At 45.3% G+C, this 20,093-nt stretch overlaps 1 protein-coding gene across 1 annotated transcript in view; it reads left to right on the top strand.

The window, feature by feature from the left end:
* Window positions 1-20,093, top strand: part of XYLT1 (xylosyltransferase 1) — a 190,768-nt gene that overhangs the window by 144,750 nt on the left and 25,925 nt on the right. Inside the window, exons 5-6 of the mRNA XM_065893202.1 lie at window positions 3,442-3,522; window positions 18,157-18,373. Of these exons, the coding sequence (XP_065749274.1) occupies window positions 3,442-3,522; window positions 18,157-18,373 (298 nt within the window). The remainder of the gene's footprint in view (window positions 1-3,441; window positions 3,523-18,156; window positions 18,374-20,093) is intronic.

Genomic DNA, 20,093 nt, shown 5'->3' with positions numbered 1-20,093 from the left:
AAACTTTAAAGGGCGCACACATGCCCTGGGAGTCTTGTTAAAAGGCAAATTTTAACTCAGTATATCTTGGGTGGAGCCTGAGGTAGGGCATGTCTAATAGCAGTGGGCTAATGCTGCTGGTCCCAAGACCAGGCTCTGAACAAGGAGGCAGTGGAACACATGTGTGTTTTCTCTTGTACCTGGGATGGAATTCATTCACTCATTCATTCATTCATCCATTCATTCATTTGTAGAAGCCATCTAGTAGCAAAGAACACGAGCTTTGCATTTGGAACCAGGTTCCAATCCTAGTTCTGCACTGTTCACTAAGTGGGTGTTTTCTCTGAGTCTCAGTTGCCCATCTGTAAAATGGGAATGAAACTCGCATTTTAGAGACTCTTTGTGATTATCAAATGCAATAAATTGTAGCAAAAGTCTGCCCTGGGGCCTAGGGCATGGTGGACATTTCATAATGGTGGTGCTTCAGGAGCTCATTTTACTATTCATGTATTTCCTTCTAACCGAGGTTCCCACATGGTTCCAATAAGTTTATTTACATTAAAATAAATGTATTTATTAAAACAAATTATTTACTATAATATTTATTTACTTACATATTCCCATAAAGATGTCCCAGTGGCTCCAAAGGCCACAGTGATGGGTCCCAGAGGCCCCACCATGAATCGGAGGAACTGGCATAGACGTGTCTTCTGATAATTTCCACAAAAGGTGGAAGAAAATTGTGGAGGAGACAGACACAAGTGATGAGCTGTGGAATTCATTTGGCAAATGACTCCACCTGAAAGGAGTGAGAAATGCGTGTGAGGGGGAGAGAGTGGGAGAGAGCACGGAACTGGGTAAAATGACAACAGATCGCAAGCTGTTAATTATTCAGAGGGAACTAAATATTATGTAGGCAATTACCAACAGGCGTCGGAAAGCCCCACAGGGAAACCTGGTCCTCAGCCGAATTCTGTCTCCCCCTGCAGAAGGGCTGGGGGACAGGTTTTAGCTCGAGGGGCAGGCTCTTCACCCAGGGAGGGGGAGGCAGGGTCCCCTCCGTGTCCAGCCCAGCCAGGACCCAGCGCTGTGCTTTGAAAATCGCTTTACCCACAAGCTCTGGGCCTGGAATACGCAGCCCCCTCCCTGTCTACGCTCCCTCCCCTAAGATGTCATCTTTTGAGACGATTTCATGTGGAAGCATCGCTAAGTAAATTCGCTAAATGCCTATTCATCCCAGTCAGATGGGGACGCCGTGAAGCGGTAAATGTGACAATGGCCCCAGCTCGGGGCCCTGAAAAGCGCTTTCTGGGGCTGCTAAATGGAGCCTCAGCCGCTGACCCTGGGAGGCCTGAGGCTTCGTGAGCGGGGGCCCAGGAGCCCCGGCCCGGCCCCTTCAATCCTGCCACTGAGGCCGCTCAGAGGCCCCTCTTTATTATTCCTGCTGCCAGGGACCCATTCAGAGGTTAACTTGTCCCGGTATTCATCAGGAGGACAATAATGAACTGTCTCAGGGAGTAGAGAGGGGGTTGGTAAACAGGAACTGCTAAGACGCGGAGATGGAACGGGCCTCTATGGTTTGGAAAGAGAGATTGCTTTCATTTCCTTTGCAGGCTGGTTTAGTTTCCACCTCTCCAGCAACTTCAAGAGGCCCTCTGCCCACAGCAACCCGTAACTGGGAGGGAAGCACGCGTGGGCTTTACGTCGCCTGTTTGCAGAGATGCTCCACGTGTGCATGGACACGTGGACTTGGCCTTTTGCCTGTGTCCCTGGGATTCGCCTCTGTGCGCATCCCCAGGACTAAGCTTTCTGCGTGTGTGTCTGGGCGGGTTTACCTTGCTGTAGGCACACAGGGTTTTTCTGGCATCTTGCAGCCACTAGAACGGCAGGTTTTGAAGTGGTGTTGATTTCTGTAAATTAGTACGGGATGTCGGCAGTGCTCGTTTCCACTGCAGCCTCTGTTAACTTCTCTGTCCCCCTCCGCTGAAATTATGAGTTGGTCAACAATAGTTGTCCAACCAGAGAGCAGGGGCTTGGAGTGGCGCCACTGCAGGTGATGTAGGGAACCGAAGGAGGGGGTGAGGGGTGAGGGCAGCCCTGACCGGGTGGTGGGAGGCCCAAAGCAGAGCAGCTCGCATTTATTGTGCACCTACTGTATGCCCTTTAAGTCCACCCAGTTATCCATCAGCACGCATACCTCCTGTGTGAAGGGCAGCCAGGTGAAGGCCGCCACTCAGGTTGAATGACTTACCGTAGGACACACAGCTGGGTCAGGAGTGGAGCTGGGATCTGTCCCCAGCCCTTTCTGCTTCCAGAGCACAGGCATCGCTTTCTTAGGCACCCACCTGCCCCCCAGAGTCTAGCCTCCTTTCTCTTCCCAGAGGTGCGCCTTCACCGTTTCTCCCAATTTGAAACAATGGTTAACCCTTTCCTTCTAAGTAAAAATCCCTGAGCCGAGAAGCCAGATGATAAAGGAGCTGTCACTTCAGCACCATTTACCTGTTTGGGTTTATTCAGCGTAAGAGGCAACCGCGTTTCTGGCAGATGGAGACCTCGTGTGACTGCCTTTTAAAGTACCGTCACAGCTGTACGCACAAGCTGATCAGCTGTGACTACACCGCTAGTGCCGAGATTGATGGCGATAAATCTGGGATAACGATGCCGGGAACAGTGTCGCCCGTTTGCATCGCACTTCATATTTCTTAAAGTTCTCTCAGTCAGCCTGGGGGTTATGGCTTCATTCATTCATTGACTCATTCATTCCTCAAAACGCATTTGAAGGAGTCAGTTTAAACTCATCTCACCTTGAGTCATCCATCCATCCAACAGACATTAATGTACCTCTCACTATGTGCCAGTGATGAGTGAGTTTCATTAGGTTCTGTCCTCATGGAGCTTGCGTCCTAATGTGAGCAAATACAGCTCTTTCAGATGGTGGTGAGCTCATGTTGTGAATATAGTGATGTGATGGGGTGGGGGGAGGCAGGTGCTACTTTAGGTTGGGCAGCAAAAAAAAAAAAAAAAAAAAAGCCTCTCTGAAGAGGTGACATTTGAAAGGAGACCTGGATGACAGGAGGAGACATGGAAAGATATGGGGTAGAATTTCCCAGGCACGGCAAGTGCAAAGGCCCTGAGGTTACTCTGTATCTGGCATTGAAGTACTCACTGATGCCTTACGGTTTGCCAAGCCCAGTGTTGGGCACCGGAGATTCCAAAACAAATAAGGTACTATGCTTATTCTCAAGGAGTTCACAGCATATGGAGTATGTAAGAGACAAACAGTCCATTTTAGCATACTGTGGTAAGCGCAGTGATGGCGACACGTGAAAGAAGATGCCTTACCTACCTGCATGGTTTGAAAGAAGGAGGGAACCTGGTTTCTGTGACAAAGAAAGGAGCCAGGACACAAAGTCTCCATGATTTCTGGAGGACCCTGACTTTCCTCTCGGTTTGCTTCCACAGGACAAATGACCAGCTGGTGGCATTTCTCTCCCGATACCGAGATATGAATTTCTTGAAGTCACACGGCCGGGACAATGCCAGGTAGTATATCCTCCCCCTACCCTTGTGCAAAAGGGAAATGGAAATCTGAGTGATCATTTGGGAGCTTCCTTCTAGGCTGGTTTGAGGCAGCCAGAGAAAAGTTGAGGATGGGAGAGAGGCATGGCATGGATGGGCCTTGGCCTTTTCTTTGTAGCATCTGAAATGGTGTCTCCTGCCAGCCAGGGACAGAGATAACAAGGAATGTGTCTCATCATGTCATAGTCCTTTACACCTTTTCCCCCAAGCCCTTTCATGAGTCCATTATCACATTATGGCTGTCCTTCAAGGAAACTAGGGTAGTCATTTTTATACCCAATTTATTGGTAGGAAGACTGAGGCCCATAGTCTAAGTAAATGATGTCCCCAGATCATTCATTCGGTCAGCCAGTCATTCAACAAATATTCACTTAGTGCCAAGCATGTGCCAGGCACCCTTCTAGAGGAGAACAAGACAAAATCCTCACGCTCATGGAATTTACCTTCTAGCAGGAAAGAGTCTCATACCAGCATGGAGTTGAACTCAAGTATCCCGACTCCCAGCGCTGTGCCCTCACCATTGCCTCACTCTTGCTGCCTAAGATGTTGGCAGGGATTTGAGGCACCAGAAGCCCAACCTGGATCTGTTGTGCCTCTCTCACTTAAACTGAGCAAAGCCAAACAGCATCACTACAGTCCCGCTTTGAGCTGAGTCTAAATCTCCGTGGCCAGAGATCAGCTAGAAGGGACACAGTCTTGAGCACCCTCTGTAGGAGAGACCACAGGGTCCGCTCCACCATCTGGACATAAAACACTGCCCAGGATCACTCTGCCATCTTAGAGCCTTTTCCTAGCGTTGCATTCAGAACTTAATCTGGCAGCTCACAGGATACCTTTAGTGTGTTAATGTGTTTTCTTTGGCCTTCGTGCTGGTTTTGTCTTGTTTAATTCAGGTGCTTCATTTGAAAGTCAATAGCCCCATTTAAAAATAGCAATATTTCCCGGGGAAATCCAGATTTCCAGCTCATCTTAAAAGAGCCAAAGATCCACTAAATCTGTGCTTGAATTTTCTCATGGAAGTTATGATCTGGTCCTTAGACAAAGCCCACGTTCTGCAAGGTTGCTGCAGTCCTTGCTGCCCTCTCCCCTACCTCACCCTGTTGGCATTTCAGTTTGCCGGCTCTGCTGTAGGTGTTCTCTACCACTGCCGATGGAAGTGTCATTTTAGCTGTTTCTGTGATCCCCTTTACCCAGATATCTACAGAAGGGAGGGACAGAAGCAAGCAGCGAGCTCCATTTCCTGAGCTTTCAAGAAGTAACCCCAGAATCCTTGGGTTGTATCATTTTCCTCAATTTGAACTTTGATTGCATCCAGCTGTCTGTTTCTAGATTGGGCCTGTCCTACTGGCAGCCTGCATTCTTTACACTTAAAAGGAGCCCCCAGACTTGAAGGTGCTCTGTAAATTAGCACAGATTAGTATAGCGTGTTCTGGCCACTACACTGGAGAGGCCTGGTGGATAAAGAAGAATGGTAGACATATAGTGGACTGTGTTCCCGCTAAGTGCCCGTCGCTCTGCTGGGCCCTTTTCACACGGGATCCAACTTTATTCTTACAGTCACTCAATGTAAAAATACGTATTATTACCTCCATTTGTCAGGAGAAGAAAGGGGAGCTTTGGGAGCCCAAATGATTTTCCCAAAGTCACACAGCTGATAAGTGCTAGAGTTTGAACCCAATTCTCTGGCCCCAAAGCCCATGGAAGCAGGGTAGAGCTGAACAAGATTCCATGGAGGTGGTAAGTTGTCAGAACTAGACCAGATATTGGCATCCCCACCCTTAGGTAGAGAATGGAGATGCTTCTTCACTTCCAAGTAACATAATACATGTTTTGTGCAAAGTCATATCATTAGAAAGGAATCCACTGTAAGTTGATAGACTTGTGTCTGAATTACATCCACCCTGGTATTGTTGTTTCAGCCTGCTCAGTATTTATTCTCTATCTACTATTTCCAGGCCCTGTGCTAGGAACTGGCTACAACACAGAGGTTAAAATCATGAGGTTTTGAGGTCATACCTCCTGGGTTGAAATTCTGATCCACCACGTCCTGTCTGTGTTTCACTGGACTGGTGACTTAACTTCTCTGAGCCGGTTCCCTTATCTGTACAAAGGAAACATTAATGGACTTATATGCACGAGACTGTTGGAAGGATTAAATGAGATGTTGTATATAAAGCATTTGGCGTATCATAAATGCCCTATGAAGATGATGATGGTGGTGGTGGTGGTAGTGATGATGTCATTGCCATGATAAACATTGGACTCAAATATTGCAGGTGGGAGAAATAAATAGATGGTGTATAGGCCAGAGTTGTGCCTCTGGGTGTATGAGTACATCTTGTCCAGTTGATGTGCATCAGCAGTTGACAGGTGGTACCCAAACAGCACAGCAGGATAAAGGGCAGGATAAAGACGCAGGCTAAGGAGTTGTTGCTTGCATCTCCCTCTAAAACCCTAAAACCCAAGGCTCTCTGGACAAAACAGCTCACAAGTTCCAACACTCATGCATGAGTCCTCAGCTGGGATTCTCTCACTTAGATGAATTCAGGAGATTAATTTAGAATTAATTCAGTAGTAAAATGAGCCATCAACGGTGACTTTCTCCTCTTTGTCAGTTGAGGCCTCACTGAACAAACCTAGACACGCCCATCTTCCCTCATGTCTCCCACGGGTGCAGCCTGGATGGGGCTTCGCTCTGGCTCTGCACTGATGGCATGTTAGGAAGGACCCTTTTTGGTGGGAAGTGACAGAAACTCAGCTCAAACTCGCTTAAAGGGTAAAGGAAGTTATTGGGTGATGCAACTAAAACATTAGTATCTGACTTCAGACGTAGCTGAATCAAGCAGTTCAAATGATATCATCAAGCCCAGACTCTGTTAATTCTTTTTTTTTTTTTTCTGGCTGCCTAGTTATTTCTTATTATTTCTGGAGAGGGTTAAAGTAAAATAAACACATCACATCAAATAGCCAAGTAGTTCACTGGCAAGAATCTTTTTTTTAATTAATATATAACCGACATATTATACTAGTTTCAAGTAAGTGATATAGCAATTCAATATATGTATATATTGTAAAATGACCACCACAATAAGTCTAGTTAATATCCATCACCACCCATAGTTACAATCTTTTTTCTCGTGATAAGAACTTTTAAGATCATAGCAAATTTCGAATATGTACAACACAGTATTATTAACTGTAGTCACCGTGCCGTACATTACATCACCAGAACTTACTTATTTTATAACTGAAAGTTTGTACCTTTTGACCACCCTCACCCATTAACTTCTGTTCTCTTTCCCTTTGTGTTAGTTTAATTTTCTGGCTACAGACGGTGACCCTTCTCAACGTATTAGCCTCATTTTACTGATAAGGTAACTGAGACTCAGAGAGGTGAAGTAACTTGCTTAAGCTCACGCAGCTGGGGCAGGGTTAGGACTCAAACCTAAGTGAGTGTGTCCCCAGAGCCCAAGCTCAAATCCCTGCATGATGCAGCCTGTCTGTGTTCTGGTCCTGCTTTCCTCCAATATGCTGGGTGGCTTTGAGGCAGCCACTCTGCTTCTCTGGGCTTCATTTTCTCCCTTTGAAAAACAAAGTGGTTGAATGACATGATCTCCAAATGCCTTCCCATTCTGATGCTTCATGCTTCGGGACCAGACAGTGTGACAGAGGAAGAGAGTTTAAAAGACAGAGAGATGGAGAGGGACAAAAGCAAGCAGTGAGATACCAAATAGGCCACAGGGCGCCTTAGTTTTTTAATTCCACGTGGTTCCTAATAGCAGTTTTGACCTTCCCGTCCCTAACTTCAGCCTTTAGCAGCCAATTTGGACTTCCAGCTCCCGCTGCTAAGAGATGGCATAAAGGCAAACTGGTACTTTAATAGCTGCCAAATTGGTCCTGACTGTTCCTATAATTAAATCAAGGGGAGTGTTGTGTTCACTGTATTTCCTTGCTTTCCTCCAAAAATGAAGTAGCTAGATATATTGAAAGACATATAGCACAGTTATCAGTTTCCCAGATAACCTCTGCAGGGCTAAAAGAAGTAAGTGCCCTGAAGAAGCAGGTCTTGGCACACATCCCCAGGAACTCCTGGGTTCTGCTCGGGGAGTATTGGAGAAGTTTCCCAAATCTCGGCAGCCTGATCAAGGCTCAGGGTGTAGGGACAGGCCCCTTACAGGGAGATGGAAAGGGAAAATCATTTCCCTCATTCCCAGCCGGAATAGAGTTTCCTCTGGGAATTTCCCGGCCTTGATTGGTCTAAGTTCTCCAAATAATTCAAGGTCACCAGGGCCCCAGCGCTTAGCCCTGGGCCAGAGTGTGGTGTGGTGGTAAGAGCATAGGCAATGGAGTCCAGACACCTGTGCCAAAATGCCAGCTCTGCCGTATGACAGCCAGGGGACTTTGACAAATGGCTTTGACTCTCCATGTCTTCATGTCCTCTTCTTTATAAGATCCGGACAGTGATGTGGGGATCGTGGAGGACTGAGTATCCTCGCTGACCACAGGAAGTGCCGAGCCAGGCACTTTAGAGTTGTGTTATCCTCTTTGAAAGAGTACAGCTGAGGCTTGCAGAGTTGCTTTAACTTGCCCAGGGTCCCACACAGCTGGCATTGGAGTCTGGTTAGGTCTGACTTTTATCCCCCCATGATTAGTGACTGCATCTGTGAGGACCTGTTGTTTTCAGTTCTTGGAGTATGTGGATGAAAGAGCAAAGCTCTGCTGATTTTAAGCAGAATCATTTTTAAAGGAGCAAGAGAGCAAAATCAGTCCTCCCCCTACTTTCTAGAGTCACCGTATCCCAAAGTGTGTTCACAATCCACCAGTGATATGCGAGATTATTTTGGGGTGTTCATAAATGGGCATCATGGGAGAGTTAGTATTGATTTTATGTATATCAACTAAAATTTCTATAATTAGCCCATCTAATCGATGATTTCATGGTCATGATGCTTAGAATAAGACTAAGTTTAAAAGAAAACAGTTGAAGCTATCTAAAGTTGGTTTAGAAAAGAAATATTAAGGAAAGTCTCATACAGACATCATAAAACCTATAGCATAGCAGTTAAGCATCTGGGTCCTGGACCCCGACTGCCAGCGTTCGTTTGCTGAGCGCTCACTAGGTGTGTGGCCTTGGGTAAGTTACATCAATCACTTGTGCTTCAGTTTCCTCATCTGTAAAATGGGAATAATGATAGTAAAACCAATCTCATAGAATTGCTGCAAGAATTAAATGAGTGAATATGTGAGTAAGCTCTTGGAATAGTTACGCATATTAAGTTGATGATGGTGGTGATGTTGATAGTGGTGATGGTGACAACAGTGGAAAAGCCTTGAAGATGGTATATATACACGTGATTAATGTTTTCAAAACACTTTCTACAACTCTTAGAGAAACAGCTAGCATTTCAAATGTTAGAAGACTAGACCAGAAAGAAGCTAGGAGGGGTCCCAGCCCTCAGGTCAGAAGTGGCATAAACAAGTTTCTTCCTGTTCCCTGGTCTGGGGCCCGCCTGCTAGAGGCGGCAGTCCCTCGCTGGGCACCAGAATGGCAGCTAAAGCAGCTTCAGCAGCTTCTTCTCTCTGACATTGAACTAATCTTCAGGCCCAAACCTCTCTTGATGTATAAATAGGCAATTGTTTAACCAAAAGTTGTCAGATCCATCGAGAGCCTGGCCAGGAACCCTCCTCCAAGCAAATCTGCTTTCAGGAGGCCCTTTGGTGCCAACTTGCTTATCAGGAGAAGAGCTCTCTCCCCATCTGTCTCCTAGTACCATGATTGATGGGAGGAGGTAATTAATATCTCATCTCCAATGGGGAAAGCAGATTGCATTTCCCTCTTGCTTTTCTTAAACCCAACCGGTGAGTGTATCCCTGTTTGCATGTTCACTTTATTTAATCCAGTTATGGGCGCCATGTCAAAATAAAGCTTGGCATCACACAGGCACCCATACAAGGCTGTGTACACAGACGCTCTGTGGGCCTCCGTGTGAGTTTTGAGGTCGACTTTCAATCTTTTCTTTTTTCAAAACAATACATGTCAAAGGTGGACCAAAGGCTAGAAGGACGATATGTGCGGTGTCATCTCTGAGACGTAGAGCATGATTTTTTATTTCCTTTCTTTTTGTGTTCCATGCCTTCTATGGAGGAACTGCATTATTTTATTTTATTTTTTTTTCGGTACGCGGGCCTCTCACTGTTGTGGCCTCTCCTGCTGCGGAGCACAGGCTCCAGACGCGCAGGCTCAGCGGCCATGGCTCACGGGCCTAGCCGCTCCGCGGCACGTGGGATCTTCCCGGACCGGGGCACGAACCCGTGTCCCCTGCATCGGCAGGCAGACTCTCAACCACTGTGCCACCAGAGAAGCCCCCTTTACTTTTACAATAAGAACAGAAGGCAGTAGACATTGTTTTTAAATATGTGTGAAATAGGGAAAATCAGTTAGCTCTCAATGGACCTTTAGACTCTTGGAGGTGCAAGCTGATTTGGGCCCATGTAAAGAGCATGGGCCACCAAGCCTGGGATTCTCAGTTCCAGGCTTTGGGCCCCTAACTCTGCATTTCTGCTCAGGCTGGGTTTTTTTCCATTCCTGAATGTCAAAATCAAGTCAGCCCTCTTTGCCCAGGGCATGTGTAATGATAGAGTTTACTGTGTTCCAGAGACTGTCCCAAATGCCTTAGGGATATTAATTCTTTCAATTTTCACAACAATCCCATGGTGTAAGTACAGTCATTATCATGCCCATTTTCCAGATAGGGACACTGAGGCTAGAGAGATTAAACAACACACAGCTTGGGAACGGGGAAAGAGACTCGAACCCAGGCAGTCTGGCTCCAGAGTCTACATTCCTAGCCACTGTGCTATACCATTTCCCTAAGTATGTTCATCGTGGAGTTCCCTGCCATGTCCAGGCCACGTGTACTTATGGCTGATACATTCCTTCCACCAATCAGGTCAGAGTCTGCCTCTCCTGTGACTGGTCTCCTCTGGTGTGAGGTAGTGAAGCTGAGCTTCTCCCTGTAGCTTCCACTCCTACCACGTTAGCTTCTTTTCATTCATTTGGGCTCTTGCGTGCACTATTTCTGTCTCCTGTAAAGCTCTTCCCCAGAATTCTTCAGATGACTGGTTCCTTCTCATGCTTCTTGTCAGTGCCACCTCTTCAGCAGAGTCTTCCCCAATAGTCTCCACTAATTAAGTCCCTGTCTCTTCATTTTGTCATTGCACTCTAAGTTTTCCTGTGTAACACTTATCACAAACATCTAATTACATATTCATGTGTTTCATAGCTGTTTATGACTACTTACCTATTTACTAGAGTAGTGTTATAGTCTTGTGGCTAAGAGTGTGGAATCCAGAGCCCGACTGCTAAGGTGGGAATCCCTTCCTTGCCACTAACCAACTGTGTAGCCTTGGGAAAATTAGTTAACCTTTCTGTGTCTTTGTTCCTTCATTTGGAAAATGAACCCTCATAGGACTGTGATGAAGATTAAATGAGAGAATATATATTAAGTACAAGGAACAGGACCTAGAAAGTAGCAAGTGCTCAATAAATGGTAAATATTATGGTTTTATTTTTCATCTTAGAAGAGAGAGGATAGGAATGATGTCTGTCGTCTTCACAACCATATCCTCAGCACAGAGACTTGGAGAATTGCTGAATGAGCAAATACCCCGAGCCCCTTTTCTCTTCCAACTACTGCAGAGTTGGGGCCTGACAGCTGACTCCAGCCCAGCTTGGGAAGGGGCATAACCCACACTGGACATGTGAGAAATGGCCAACAGAGCCCCTGTGGAGCTGCCAAACTAGGAACCCAGTGACCTGAATCCTCACTGACTTGTGCCTTGGAAAGTTGGGAGGGTTTTGTAATTTGTGGTTCTCAGACAGAATCAGGGTGCCCGTGTTGCTTGTCACCCCCTACCACCACAGCCATGGGCATTGCTGAACTAAAATAATTGCAGGACATGGGTGCACTGTGAGGGCTTTGGGGCTTCTGTCCTTGGTGCTGAAAAGGCATTCTTCTCAGAGCATAAAGGGTTTCTCCTTAGCTGTGGAGGTGCCCTACACATGCCTGTCTACCGAATCCCAGAACAGAGAAGAGGACAGATAGAAGTTTTAATTTTCTGGCTTGATGAGGGAAAAAGTTAAGTATCTTGGTGAACACTTATTAAGCACTTACTAAGTGCCGAGCACTACGCTAAGCCCTCTCCATATATAATATAATCTCACTTAAACTCTCTGAGGCAGATATTATGACGATCGCCAGTTTCCACGTAAGAAGCTGAGGCATCCATGTTCAGGTCGCCCAAGGTTAGTGGCAAATCCAGGACTTGTACCAAATATTCTGGCTCCAGAGCCCAAAGTTTGGCCCCTGTGTGACATGGCTGTTTTGTGTGAGTCCATTCACATAGCTGGCTGATTCCATACACTGTGTTTTCATGCTTTGTTCCATGACTTTATTTTTAAACTAAAATGCTTAGGTTGTACTTAGGCTAAAGGAGTAATCTGGGTTCAGTGGGAGATCGCTGGAGAGAGAAATAGAAGAAGAGAAAATATTTTTCTAGGCTGTCTGACTTCAGACGACTTTGGATCACACGTCCTTTCTGAGTCTCGGTGTGTTGGGGTTTTTTATCTGTAAAATTAGTTATATTAGCTGATTGCTGAGATTCCTTCTTGCTCAAACATGCTGTAAAATCTGAGGGGCAGTGTTCCTCCTTTCAGAATTCATTACAGGACAAGACAGTTCTGGAATAATTCCACCCTTGATGAATATACCGAGATTGTAGCCAGGGAATTAACTGAATTGAGAGACTTCTTCATTGTCTGCCCTTTCTGAGGCCATTTCCAAAGACTTTCTTAACTGACCTCTTCTCCCATGGGGGAGATTCAGGACCCCTTGCCATCCTGCATCTGATTTCCTTTGATGCCCAACTGAGTAGATTTGGTCCTTGTGACATCCTAGTCGAAGCATATTTAGCTCTGACTTTGTCCCATATCGTGGCAATAGAGAAAAATCTCAGGGAGGCAAACCATCCCTGAGAGCCCAGGAGGTAAAACCAAATGCAAACGATACCATGTTTGCCCTTAAGTAACCTATTCTGAAGACAGAAGCCCTTGTGAGGACTGGCTGAAAGCCTCTTCCAACCGGCAATGAGCCATTTCCTCTTGGTTCACTCATTTCTGGGCATTGTCTTTTTGAGGAAATAGAAGTTCTGAGATCCTTCATTTGGGTCCTTTTGGAGGGACCCTGGCGAATTGAGATGAAGAATGACAGAGTAGTTAAGCATTTGCATTGGATTCATCCAGACCTGGATTCAAGTCTAGGCCTGTTAGCTGTGTGACTTTGGAGAAATTACTTAACCTTCCTGTGATTCAGTTCCTTTGTCTGTCGAACGTGTGTTAGAAAAATCTGATACCTGGCTAACTAATGGCAGCTACTTCCTGATTGCCTGACAGACGTGGCTGTTACTGTTCCGTTTATTCATTCACTCAACAAATATTTATTGGGCACTGGCTGTATGTAGGCACTGTAGTAGAATACAGAGGTGATCAAAATCTATGCCCTCTTGGGGCTTACATCCAGTAGTAGAAATAGGCAATAAACTAAATAAATACCTTGTATATTATATTAGAAAGTGAAAAGTGCTATGGAGAAAAATAAAACACCCAAGGAGGATTGGGGAGGGATGGTGTCTCTATGAAAAAAAGAACTGATGGTTGGGTCAGCCCATTGCTTGGGTGAAGAGTGCTTACTTGGCAAGGACCTTTGTAAACAATCACCCATCACAATTTTGCAGCTGATTTGGGAACTTGTTAGGACAGGTGTCATGGAGCTCATCCTACAGGTGAGGAAACTGGCATTCAGAGAAGTTAAGCCAGCCCCACTTCTCAGTGAAAGCAGAGACAGCATTGGTACCAGATCCTCTTCATGTCTGCTCTTCTGTGGTATCACCTGTTGAGCCCAGTTCTACCAGGTAACCAGGTCAACTGGAAACAAAACTGAAGGGAGGGCAGCATCATTGGTCACCTTCTGTGAATTGGGCCCGTTGCTGCAAATCTTCCCTCCATCCCTCAGGTGAGAGAGCCGTGCACCTTTTCCCGGTGAGCCAGCATTGATGACAACACTCACCCAGGTGTTCACAAACTTACTATGGTTTCCGACCTTTACCTTTTCAAGTTACAGTAAATCCACAGGGAAGAATAAAAAGCAAATCACTGTTGAAACAGCTGATTCTTTTCGCCTGCTAGATACCCAGACTCTGGGCGTCTGCCACCTTATCTGAGTCCAGACCTAAGTTCCTGGTAGCCCCTTTCTGATACCTAGGCAATCTGTGGTCTCTGTTTACTCATAATTAACCAAAGCATGTGTTTGCAGCTTATCAGTTTTTGAAGGCAGTAAATACAGCGGCCAATCTCCCAACCCCGTGAATATTTCATTTTGGAGATTACTGCATAAATATCGTATTTCGTTATTGCGGTCCGGGACATCACATTAAAATTGCAAGATGATGCTGTTATCCCATCTAATGGAACATGAAATTAAAAAGCTGCTCCACGGAAAGAAAAATTTTGCAAGTCGTCCCACCTGTATTTCTTCTCTCTCTCTCTCTCTTATTCTCAGTTGGTCTTGATTACCATGTAAGTTTTGATACACAGTATGTAAAATTTAAAGTTTTAAACACAGTTAAGTGTGCCCACTGGACGTTATCATATAATTGGCACCAGCCAGAGTCGAGGTAGGATTTTATTTCTTCAGACTCGGCGGCTTCCTTCAGTGGGTCCGTTAGAGCCAAGTTTGGTGTCAGTGAGTGCTATGGTGAGTGTATTGAAAACCCTTCACCAGGTCGCTCCCCAGAGAGAACATGGCTTTGCTAACGAACTTGGATTTTGCACTAGGAAAGGTGTGTTAGGAAAAGAACAGGGCCAGGGACGCTGGACACGTGGGTCTTCTGGTCGGCTTCTGCCCCTGTTTGTATCCTCAGAAAAGTTGTCAGCCTTCTCTGGGCTCCCATGCATCCCTCTAATGCTTGCCTCACACCTCTCGCTGAGTATAACAGAGGGACTTAGAGAATGTCACAGCTGGAAAGTACCCTAGAGATTACCTAACCCAGCGTTATTGTGACTGGTGGTCTGTGGGCTGGATTCAGCCTAGGGATATGTCTTATTTAGCCAGAAATGCTTTTTTTAAGGGATTTGAGTGCTTTTCAGAAAATGCAGTCTCTACGTCTTTGCTAACTCCACCTACCCTGTTATCTTATGCTAAGCCCCCCCTCACAAACTTATATTGTTTGTCTGACCCCTGTAGACATTTAATTTTATAACCTAGACCTAGCCCAACTTTGTCAGTTTCCCATGGGGGAAACTGACTCAAGGTCATCATTTTCCAAATTCACCCAGCTGGTTACTGGTAGAGCCACACTGCAATGTAGATGAAAAGCGCATTTTAGCAGAATTAAGTCCGTTCACCACCAGCATCATTGTTGTCACCATTTTTATTACACGAGCATCAGTTTGGTTAAGAATTCAATATATTACACCATCGTGCTCAGTGAATGACCAGTGTCAAGAAGCAGGTCCTCTATTTATGCAGAAGAAAGTGCTAGTGATGTGGGTTTATTAGTGAGGTTTCAGGCAGTTCCCTTTGGTGGATTTGTGGGAGGCCCAATGGGAGAGATTCTTTGTAGAATTCAGCATGACCAACAGGGTGGGACTGTCTTCAGCTTCTGCCCTGACGTCTGGTCATCACCATAGACCTTTCCTGAGCAGTTGCCTTGCACTCTTCCAGGACCTATATGGTAGGCAGAAAGGAGGAAGCCAAGATCAGTTCTAGTGAGCACAGCATCTACCTCGGAGGAGACAGGAAACTCTGATGTGAAGACAGAGATGAAGTCTGCCATGGAGGGACAAAGACCTCTAGACACACAGTGGGGGATGCAGCCTGCTCTAGTGGAAGAGGTGGCATTAATGTGCCACAGCCATGGCTACCTGCCCTATGTGGAGCCTAAGAACATTGGCATTCATCACGGTAATGATAAAGGTGAAATCATTCAGGAATGTATTAGTCAGGACTTTTTCAATTGCAAGTCACGGAATCCCATCTTAAAATGCCTTACGCACTTTACTGACAAGTCTGGGGGTGAATCAGGTATAGCAAGATCCAGGGTCTCAAGCAAAGTCATCAAGGCCTTGTCTGTCTGTCTCTCCCCCTCCCTTACTTCCTCCCTCCCTCCCTCCCATTCTCCATCTCTCTTTTTTTTTTGTCCTCTCTTCTATGTTACCTTCATGATCAGACAACCTCTATACTCATGGTGACAAGATGGCTGTCAGCAGCCCTCAGCTTGCATTCTTCCAGAAAAAAATCCCCTAGAAAAGCCCTCCTTCCTAGTATTTCCAGCAAAACTCCAGAACCTAGTCTCAGACTCAGCTTGAGGTGCTTGCGCATCCATGAAGCAATTATGGCAGCCAAGCAGGTGGAATACTCTGATTGACCAGGCTGAGTCGTGTTCCCACCCCTGGTGCTGGGGGTGAGGCAAGCCAAGTGAACTGAGAGTTGAGGGTGAGCAAGTGTCCAAAATAAAGTCAAGGTGTGGTTCCCAGACAATGGATGCTGGGCAGACAGAAACAAGGGAATGAAGCCCCGTTATTTGCTACCACGTGGAGGAACCCTGAAAACACGAAGCTAAGTGGAAGAGACTACAACTTGTGTGATTCTCTCTGTAAGAAATACAGAATAGGTAAATCCATAGATGGATTGCCAGGGACTGGAGGGAAGGGGGAATGGGATGGGGGTCTCCTTTGGGGGTGACAATATTCTGAAACTAGAGATGATGATTGCACAACATCGTGAATGAACGAATGCCATTGAATTGTAGGCTTTAAAATGGTTGATTTTATGTTGCATGAGCTGGAGGGGCAGCAAGATCCCTGGGTGGGGAGACCTGTAGACTATAAACTCCCAACGAGATAACCAGCTCCTGAGGAGGAGGGACCATCCTCACTTCTCCTTGCCTCAAGGCCAGCACATGCCTGGCACATAGTAGGTGCGAAGTTAATGCTAACTGCAAATGAACTGAGAGTTTTGGCCAGAGAGCTTGGCTCTAGTTCTGTCTACCCTCCCAACACACCCACCTCACCAGCTCTTTGACCTTTGATTTCTGCATCTACAAATTAGGAAATGCCAATTCCACCCTGCCTGGCTTGCAGAATCCCGATAGAGAGAGAGAGAGAGAGAGAGAGTGTGTGTGTGTGTCCCCTAGAGCAGGAGTTATTAATCTGAGGTTCATGGATAGAATTCAGGGGTCTGTGACTTTGAATAGGAAGAAAATGATCTTAATTTTCACTAAACTCTAACTGAAATCTAGCTAAATGTAGGCAAAATGTAGGGTAACAAACCACCACAGTATTAGCAGTTACTGTTAGGAATCACATTTTTTATTTTTTTGGCCATGCCACATGACATATTGGATCTTAGTTCCCTAACCAGGGATCGAACACATGCCCCCTGCGTTGGAAGCACGGAGTCTTAACCACTGAACCGCCAGGAAAGGCCCAGGAATCACATATTTTCAAATCGCATTATAATTGATGCATCCACTTCTAAATGTCATATATGCTCACCTCTTCTTCAAAATTACAGTAGTTTTTAGACCTATAAGACCTTGTGATTAAATGTGTTAAAAAGGAAACACATGTAATTATCATAAATGTGGTGTTTTAAAAAATATTTTGTAATATTTTAATGTGTGAATCAAGAATCATGTGAATTACTATATCATCACTTTGGTGTTTTTGAAAATATTTTGTAACCCTGTATTTTTGTTGTATGCATTTAAAAGCATTATTCTGCAATGGGATAAATTGGGAGTATGGGATTAACAGATACACACTGCTATATCTAAAACAGATGAACAACAAGGATTTACTGTATAGCACAGAGAACTATATTCAATATCCTGTAATAAGCTATAAAGGAAAAGAATCTGAAATATATATGTGTGTGTATATATATATGTATGTGTGTATATATATATATATATATGTATATATATATGTATGTGTGTGTATATATATATATATATGTATATATATATGTATGTGTGTATATATATATATATATATATGAATCACTTTGCTGTACACCTGAAACTAACACTATATTGTAAATCAACTATACTTAATTTACTAATTAATTTTTAAAAATAAATTAAAAAAATAAAAGCATTATTCTGAGATGAGGGTCCGTAGGCTGTATACACCAAACTGCCAAGGCACCCATGGCATGAAAAGGTGATTTCAGGAGTTCTCTAAAGAGGAAGCAGATGATCATTGCCATCTAATTGTGCTGGGTGGGCAAGTCTCCTAAGCTCTCTAAGCTTCTGTGTCCTCATCTGTAAAATGGGCATAATAATAGTACCTACCTCATAGGGTTATAGACACCAGCCTCACTTGTGAAGATCAAGTGAAAAACTACACACAGAGCCCCTAGCTCAGTATGTAGCACACAGTAAGTACTCAATAAATGCCTTTATTGCCGAGACTGTGCCATTTCATTTGGCCTCTAGGTGGCGCTCTTTCAGGGCTAAGCACTACTTTGTCTTGCCCAGGTTCATCCGGAAACAGGGCCTGGACCGGCTCTTTCTGGAGTGTGATGCCCACATGTGGCGCCTGGGGGACCGGCGGATCCCAGAGGGCATTGCCGTGGATGGCGGCTCAGATTGGTTCCTGCTAAACCGGAAGTTTGTTGAGTATGTGACGTTCTCCACAGACGATCTGGTGACCAAAATGAAGCAATTCTACTCCTACACCCTGCTTCCTGCAGAGGTGAGTATCCAGGAAAAAATCCCTGAGAAAGGTAGGGGTTGGCTCTAGCCTTTGGAGCAAAGTGGATGCTGAATTTTTGGCAAAGCCACGCAGGGTTCAATACGTTGTCCTCCAAACATCCAGAGGAAGATGGGGAACTGTTTTGGCTACCAGGGACCTTTCTGTCACAGCAGGGCCCCTGGTCCCCTCCAGTCTACATAGAGGTTGTATGCAGTAAATGCACAATGCTGCCACCAGCAATCTAGACAACATCTTTAAAGATGTAAAGTAAAAAAGGCAGTTCTTCCTCAAGACACTTGGCTCCCATTGGTCGTAAAACCATCACCATATACTGATTTTGTTAGAACAAGACACTTTATTGCCATTTTCCAGAAAACTGTTATTTATATAAATACAAAGCTCTCATACCTACAATAGCAATGGTGCCCCCTAGAATTGTGCAGTGTGTAACCTGCACAACTGTATATGATGGCTTTTTCAGGAAACACCCACATCAACTTTTGACAGATCCTCCACATTTACCAATCCTGTAATAACTTTTCAACACCAAGAATTCCTTTTCTAATTTTGAATAGTATTCTATCATTCCCTGACAGACAGTAGTTTTGGCCTCATCAGTCACACCAGAAATTCCAGTGATCCCAAAGCCAGGGCTTCTGTTGGGTTTGCACTAGCCCCCTGCATTGACAGTCACTGTGTCCAAATACTTGGGACTTGGCATTTCCTGTCAGCTTTTGGAAGTATTTGAAAAGCTCTGGGAAGTCTGTCACCTCAGGATGGGAAACTGTCTTAGTTCAGGGTGCTAAAACAAAATACAATAAAATGGATGTACTTACTGTAGTTTTGGAGGCTAGAAGTCCTTGATCAGGGTGCCAGCATGGTCAGGTGAGATCCCTCTTCTGGGTTGCAGGCTGACTACTGACAGTCCTTCCTGTGTCCTCACATGATAGAAGGGGTGAGGGTCTCCTTTATAAGGGCACTAATCCCATTCATGAGGACCCCACCCTCATGATTTAATCACCTCCCAAAGGCACCACCTCCTCACATTGTCACATTGGGGGTTAGGATTTCAAACTATGAATTTTGGGGGGACACAAACATTCAGTCCATTTCAGAAGTCCTATTGTGTAAGATTGCAGGGTATTCTGAAACAGCCCCAGCCCCGTCTGGAAACGGGTAGGGACTCAGTGCTGAAGTGTTGCCCCTGACATGCCAGCGGCCTTCTTATCAGACCTGGACTGAGAGATTCTAGATTAGCTCCCTGACCTCCAGTTCACTTTCACCCTAATTTCCAACTCCAGAAAATTCCAGAGCTGGTTCTGTTTCTATTGAGCCTGCAACACCTCCCATGAATGGTCCACCATTCCTGGCTGTGCCCCATCTCTGGACCACTCAGATTGTGTGTTTCTAGGCCAGACAAAACAGTGCAACTCATTTGATGGTTTCCACATCCCTCACCGACATCTGGGGCAAGGCCAAGCTCTGAGTAAGGCTGACTGCCCACTTCAATCCTGAGGGATGATGGGCTTGTCATCACTGGGCCAGGTTTTGCTATTCTGCACACATGTTAAGTAATCAGCTTTTAATCCTATTTCAGCAAAAATCACCTTTTCTATCAAGTCTGATAACCTCCTCATCCATTGTCTTGCAGGGAATTTCTGTATCATTACAAAAGGACACAGGGCAATGGATAATTGGGTACTTTCCCCCACTGCTTGAT

The sequence above is a fragment of the Phocoena phocoena genome, chromosome 15, assembly GCF_963924675.1.
Source record: "Phocoena phocoena chromosome 15, mPhoPho1.1, whole genome shotgun sequence".
In the NCBI taxonomy this organism is placed as follows: Eukaryota; Metazoa; Chordata; class Mammalia; order Artiodactyla; family Phocoenidae; genus Phocoena; species Phocoena phocoena.
Note: the sequence above shows the minus strand (reverse complement) of the source record. Positions and strands in the feature narration are given on the sequence as shown.